This window comes from Rhipicephalus sanguineus, chromosome 2 (genome assembly GCF_013339695.2).
Source record: "Rhipicephalus sanguineus isolate Rsan-2018 chromosome 2, BIME_Rsan_1.4, whole genome shotgun sequence".
NCBI lineage: Eukaryota > Metazoa > Arthropoda > Arachnida > Ixodida > Ixodidae > Rhipicephalus > Rhipicephalus sanguineus.
In genome coordinates this window covers 236,022,524-236,029,459 of record NC_051177.1, presented here as the reverse complement: position 1 = coordinate 236,029,459, position 6,936 = coordinate 236,022,524, and the positions used below count along the sequence as shown (strand labels likewise).

At 51.0% G+C, this 6,936-nt stretch overlaps 1 protein-coding gene across 1 annotated transcript; it reads left to right on the top strand.

Moving 5' to 3' along the window:
- The first annotated feature begins 2,929 nt into the window (after positions 1-2,929).
- LOC119382312 (uncharacterized protein K02A2.6-like) lies at positions 2,930-3,601 on the top strand. Its single transcript, XM_037650015.1, has one exon. The coding sequence runs from the start codon at positions 2,930-2,932 to the stop codon at positions 3,599-3,601; it is 672 nt and encodes a 223-aa protein (XP_037505943.1).
- The last annotated feature ends 3,335 nt before the right edge of the window (positions 3,602-6,936 follow it).

Below are 6,936 nucleotides of genomic sequence, written 5' to 3'. Positions count from 1 at the left end.
AAATCTTGCACTTTGGACTTGAACATAAACACCAATGGAAGTATATCTTTTTGTAGCAAGTCACCAGCAACCTCACCCCCATCGTCTAGTTTTTCCTCATGGGGTGACATGACGATGGAGACCGGCGCAACCAAGAAGCTAGAGGTGGCTTCACACTTCTGTCAGAGACAGGAGGGTGGTTGCACAAGTATCTATGCCAGAAGCATCTATTGGATTGTGATTGAGTGAAGCAGTCTTTCTCGAAAAAGTGGGACACCGGGCTGCTGCATCAAGGGTGGCGACGTTCAAAGCGTGGTACTCGCGATGCGACCGCAATACTTCGATATATGACCAGTTACACTCAGCTGTAGTGCACTGGACGAAGTCGCCGCTGCCCTTTGATAGGTCAGGCACATTGGCATGTTCACGAGGATTTGCGTAAGGGGGATGCCGTCTGCTGGCGGTATGGGCTTTTGGGGACAGAAGCGCCGAGGGTAGTGCAACATCGGTAGTAAATTGGACTTGATTGGTGAATGCGCCGAGAGTCCACATTCTCCACTGCATTGATGATGGGTGATTTAAATCCGCAAGTTACTGGGTAGCCAGTGTCTTGTAGCGAAATAGCATCGAGAGGTACCAGCTGTTTCGTGTGTCCTATCTTTATGTCTGCGTAACTCCCTCCGAACAATAGTACGGATGGTTACAGCAAGGTCAACAGTTGGTGTCATTTCGACACTGGCCACTATGGTAACATTGGCTAGACGACCAAACTTCTACGTTAATCTGCGCTGCTGTGGAGGTCTGAAATGTCCGACATTGACAGATAGTATCAGACACTGAAGTCATGTTTTCTCTACTTATCAGAAAGTTGTAGACATCCTCTACAATGCCTTTCATTAAATTTCCCGCCTTGTCTTCTCGGACATGCTGCATCTGCTTGCCTACACAGCTTCAAAATCTCTTCCGTATATACTACACAGGTCTCGCCGAGTACTGAGCCCTTTGTGCAAGTAGTCTTCTCAGCAAGCTTCTTTTTTCGCAGCTTAGTTACTTAAACACTTCTTGATTTCCTCAACAAAGCACTCCCATGTCAGCATTTCTTCGTGGTTCTCGTACCATACGAGTGCGACATCAGTAAGGTAGAAACTACATGAGATAGCTGGAAGGCTGTATCTCGTATTTAGTAGTGGCTTATCCGCTTGTAAGCTTGAGCCATTCATTCACATCTTCATTGGCCTCCTGGCAAAGGTACGTGGCTCTTTGTGGTGCTTTCAAGAACTGCTGGGGGCTGGTTCCCGAGTGTCTCCGTTGTTGAACATGATGGGCACGGAAGGAGGCAGGCTGGCGAGGTGACAACTTGGGCTAAGTTGGAAGGGTAGTGATTCCGTCATTGGTTGTCTTACCCAGCACCTCCACCACTCTCTTACGTTCACAGTAGGGGTTGGGGTTTACTTGCAGAAGGTTTGGATGGTGACACCGCACAGGACAAGGCCGCCAAGAGGTCTTCTTGTTTAACCCTCCACTCTTCTCCCTCTTCTCATTCCGACACATATGTGGTATAATAATAAGATAAACTTAGCAGAAAGCTCCGTCACCTTAGTTGAACGCCCAGAAGGTAGTAGACTTATTGTGACAATTGATACTGTGTGAGGCACCAGCTGTAGCTCCGCTGGCTACTAGCGCCACCTACTGCTGCGAGCGGAAGTGGGAGTGAGGAGAACAGGGCTGGGGCAGTGTGGAAGGAATAAACAGTTCATGTTGTGTTCTCGTTGAGCTCGGGTCTCGGCTCCACTTGTTCCGGCTACACGTAACAACTGGCGACGAAGATGGGATCCGAACCCACACAGGCACCTGCCGCGTGGGTTCGGATCCACGTGGCAGCCGCACCTGCTATTTTCAGCGAGAGATGGAAACTCTGCTTTGTGGTGTGCCGAATACAGCTGTGTACTTTGATGACATAGTTATTACAGGCATTAACGACAAAGACCACGTGGCAAATCTGACGACAGTCTTGCAGAAACTTCGGGAAGTAGGCCTTAGGTTGAAGCTGGAAAAGTGCGTTTTCTTCGCTCCCGAAGTGGAATACCTGGGCCACATTATATGCAAGCAAGGTCAAAAAACCCGACCCCAAGAAGGTACAGGCCATCATCAATGTGCCCGAGCCACAGAATGTGAAGGAGCTTCAAAGCTATCTTGGCCTGCTTAAGCGTTCGTCTGTGAACTTCTTGTCCTTTGTCCCGTCTTTTGCGCTGCTCTTAAATATTATGGCCTGCTTAATTTCTACAGACGGTTTTTGCCAACACCTCAGCAAGACTGCGTCCCTTGCATCAGCTGCTTCTTGATGGGGAAGGTGGAGCTGGGGGAAAGAGCAACAGGAAGCATTTATCACAAGTAAAAGGCTCTTATCAACTGCAACCTGTTTTGGCCCACTACTCTTCTGAGAAATAGCTTGTGCTCAGTTGCGACGCGTCACCGTATGGTGTGGGTGCAGTCTTCGCACAGACCAAGCAGATGGAACCGAAAGACCTGTAGCTTTTGCTTCACGTACTATGCTTGCTGCTGAGCGGAACTATAGTCAGACTGACAAGGAAGGCCTTGCTTTGTTTGGTTTTTGGTGTGCGCAAATTTCATCAGTACCTGTGGGGACGGCCGTTCACTGCTGTAACAGACCACCAGCCATTGCTAGGACTTTTGGTTCAAGTCGAGGTGTGCCAAGCCAGGCATCACCGAGAGTCCCTCAGGTGGGCACTCACTCTATCAAGCTACTATCAATTCAAGCTCCTCTACAAGCCTGGCAGTATGCTGGGCCATGCTGATGGACTCAGCAGGCCTACCTCTTCCCGCAACTGAGGGTTCAGGACTATACGCCTGCCAATGTCTTTATGCTAGAACAAGCATACCCTGATGTCTTGTCGCCTGCAGTCGTTAGACGTGCTACGGTAGAGATCCCATGCTGTCACTAGTGGCTGAGGCTGTCCTGACCGGGAGTCCTCTTCCGGAGGGTGGAGACTGGGGGCCTTATACTACAAGGACCAATGAACTTAGTCTGCACGAAGGATGCCTCTTGTGGGGAGCCCGTGTCATCGTTCCGAAGTCCCTGCAATCCCAAGTCCTAAAGCTGTTGCATGCTGGCCACCCTGGAATTGAGAAATCAAAGATGATTGCTAGGTCCCATGTGTGGTGGCCTGGAATCGATAATGACATGACAAACCAGGTGCGGAGCTGCCCTGTTTGCCAAGCGCACCAGAAGTCTGCCCGGAGGATACCAATTATGCCATGGCCATTTCCTGACAAGCCCTGGTCCAGGATCCATGTTGATTCTGGAGGTCCATTCATGGGACACTACTTCCTTCGTGATGGTGGATGCTTTTTCCAAATGGGTGGACGTTCACCCTGTTCCATCACCATCTGCAGAGGCCACAATCTCTGTGTTCAGGACTGTCTTGCTCAGCATGGTCTGCCAGATGTCATTGTTTCAGACATTGGGCCAGCATTCACCAGCATCCAGTACGCCGACTTCCTGAACAGGAATGGCATCCGTCCGCATGCTGGTGCCCTCCTTATCAACCCTGCTTCCAATCGTGCTGCAGAGCGGGTCGTGCAGACCATCAAAGATAATTAAAGAAAAGCACACCGGGTGAATTCAGGACGCAAGTGGCCAGGGTGCTCTTTCACTACCGTCAGCACCTCATCAAGTAACAGGCCGTGCGCCGTGTGAGTTGCTCATGGGGAGACGCATAAGACACCCTTGGATGTCATGTGCCCAAGTCTTTGATCGTCCGTTCAATTGAAGCAGATAAAGCAAAAGCTGCATGCGGACAAGGGTTGCCGCATTGCGCCAACAATGGACCTGAGTGCCCCAGTGTTCACCAAGAACGTCCGATCAGGCCACCATGGGTACCTGCTTCTGTTAGACGTCCTACGAGCTGCGCCTCATCTGAGGTTGTATTACAAGATGGAACTCTGTGGCACAGACTTGGGGAACACATTCGCCCCAACCTCATACAGACACCGCCACCTGCAAACATTGTTCCGCTAGACCACCGCCTTCAAACACTGTGCCTCTCAATCAGCCAGCTGAGCAGCAAGCGACAGATCCTGTGGAGCCTGCAGGAGCTGCTGCTGAGTCAGAACAGCCACAAAGGCAGTCCCACACGGAACTGGGCTACCACAAGCAGTCACTCCATCGGCGGGAGGAAGCCCTGTTCCACCGGTGAAGAAGTGGGCCGACAAGACGCCCTGTGAATCAGTATTCTCCATGACAAGAACTAAAGGGGGAAGAGTGTGAAAATTGATAGTGTGTGCTGCACCAGCTGTAGTGCCGCCGGCTACTAGCACCACCTACTGCTGCGAGTGGAAGTGGGAGTGAGGAGAACAGGACTGGGGCAGTGTGGAAGGAATAACAGTTCATGTTGTGTTCTCGTGAGCTCGGCTCTCAGCTCCACTTATTCCGGCTACATGTAACACTTATCACAGATTAAATCCAATCGAAATAGATTTTCACAAACACAGCCTTACATTCTGGCTCACAAACAAAGCATTGTACAAATATAAGCTACACAAAGATATAACCAACTTTTAAAGACGTGTGAGCATCAAGGAATTCTTTCTTGATAACTTAGACGCAAAAAAATTTGCACAGTTTGCTCTAAGTCATGCTAGCCTGACTCACGGCTCTGCTGGTGGGCACCTAGCTTGTCCTGACATGGCTAGGCTTTTGCCCTTACCTCTCTCTACTATACTACACATGGCTATGCTTGCTTTATTTTTTTCTTTTTTGTGTCTGTTTATTTCTCTCTCTCTCCTTTTATTTCTCGCTTCCTCTTTCTTTTTATCTCCTTTCTTTATATGTATATTTATTTCTTTCTCTCTATGCTATGCTTTACTCTCTACCCTTTGTCACAATGTAATGGCTAACATGCAGTGCCCTCGCGCGGCTCTGTTGCTTTGTGTGTTGTGGCGTCACGCCTGAGGGTGAAAGATGGGACGCGGGAAATAAAGAGTCAGTTTTGTTTTGGGCTCTCGTAGCGCTATGTCTGTATTTTTGCTATCTAGTCTCCGGCTATCTCCCGGCCATCTGCGCAGTTGATACATGCGCAATGGCCGGGAGATAGCCGGGAGAGCTAGATAGCAAAAATAAAACATAGCGCTACGAGAGCCCAAAACAAACTGACTCTCTATTTTCCCGCGTCCCCATCTTTCCCCTCAGGCGTGACGCCACAACACACAAAGCAACAGAGCCGCGCGAGGGCACTGCATGTTAGCCATTACATTGTGACACTCCTCCCCTCTTAAGAACAACTACGGGGAGTACCTAAGCACTGGTTTCCTCGACCTGTTGCTGCGTCGCAACACTGGTGTGCAAGGCGCAGCCACGGAAGAGTCACTGCCCACATGCAGCACCACTGTTGCTTGCAGTAATGTCAGTGTTTATGGCACAGCCCTCTCAGGCGAACTTGTAGACGGCTCGACAGCCTCTTGCTCCGGCATGTCCGGAACAGTTTTGATTCACGGAGAGGAGCTGTTCCCATTGTGGTATGGCCGCAGCACTAGCATGGTGAGTGCATCCGTTTCAGATGTACCCGGTGGCCCCTGTCTGGGCAAGACGCAAGTGGTCACCGTGTCGGTGCCATATAGACCTATCGTCGAGAATGCCCGGGCCGACGGCGGGGTGATGTCGACAACACTGCCCGCACCCAGGGTGCTCCCTGTCGAAAGTTTCGCGCATACACGCTGTCTCCTGGTTGCAATGACGGAGCTGGCCGGATCCTCTGTCGGCATACAACTTCTGCTTAAGTTGCCTTACAGTACCGACGTCTGCAGCTTGGCCGCAGACATCCACGGTGTCTTGAAGGCTCTCCCTGTGAGGAGTTCGCACGGTGGCCGACCCGTTACTTCGTGAGGTGTAGTCCTGTAGTGGAATAAGAACCGGGACAGTTGTGTTTGGAAGTTGCCCGACCCAGATTTCTTGAGTTTGTTTTCGACGGTCCTGTACTTGCTCGCTCTGCGGCACCGTTGGACGCAGGGTGATACGGCAGGTACCAGCATGCGACGTATTCCATTTCGAGTCAAGAAGTCCAGGTACTGTGCACTGGTAAAAGCAGGACCATTGTCCGAAACTATGATGTCAGGGAGGCCGTGCTGGGCGAATGCCATTCTCAAGGCAGAAATGGTAGCGTCTGCTGATGTGAAGACACAGGGAAGACTTCTATCCATTTCGAGAGGCGTCCACTATAACCAAGAAGGTATGCCCTAGAAATGGTCCCCCGAAATCAATGTGAAGCCTAGACCAGGGTCGCTGTGGAAAAGGCCAGGGTGTCTGCTGCACTGGCTGGGCAGCTCTATGTTGAGCCTGGCACGTAGCGCAGCTCTTCACACTGTTTGCGATGTCATTGTCAATGCCTGGCCACCAGACATGGCTCCTGGCGATCATCTTGCTCTTCTCAATACCCGGGTGGCTGGCATGAAGCACACCAAGTACCTGGGCCAGCAATTTTTTTCGGAATCACGACTCTTGATCCCCATAGTAAGACAGCCTCATGGAGACTGAGTTCCGCACTTCTGGCACTGAAGGGTTTCCACTCTGGTCCCGCTGGAGGCTTTCTCCTTTCAACACAGATAGGACAACATGGCTCAATACCGGATCGTCTCTTGTGGCTCGCGCTACAACAGCTGGTGAGAGGAGTTGTGGATATGCCTCCTCCAGCATGAAGATCTCAGCAGGGCGAGGAAATGCAGTGCAATCGTTGGGCAGCGCAGTCTACTAAGCGCATCGGCATGCCCGAGCTCTTTGCCAGGTTTGTAGACAAGTTTGTAATTGTACGCGGAGAGCTTCAGGGCCCATCTGACCACTCTTGGCGAAGCCTGCACAGGAACAGGCTTGTTGGCACCCAGAAGTCCAAGAAGTGGCTTGTGGTCAGTGTGTGCTTCAAACGGTACGCCCCACAAGTACTGGTG

What these genes read in the sequence shown, in the direction of transcription:
- LOC119382312 (XM_037650015.1), top strand. Translation starts at nt 2,930, where the DNA reads ATGCTGTCACTAGTGGCTGAGGCTGTCCTGACCGGGAGTCCTCTTCCG.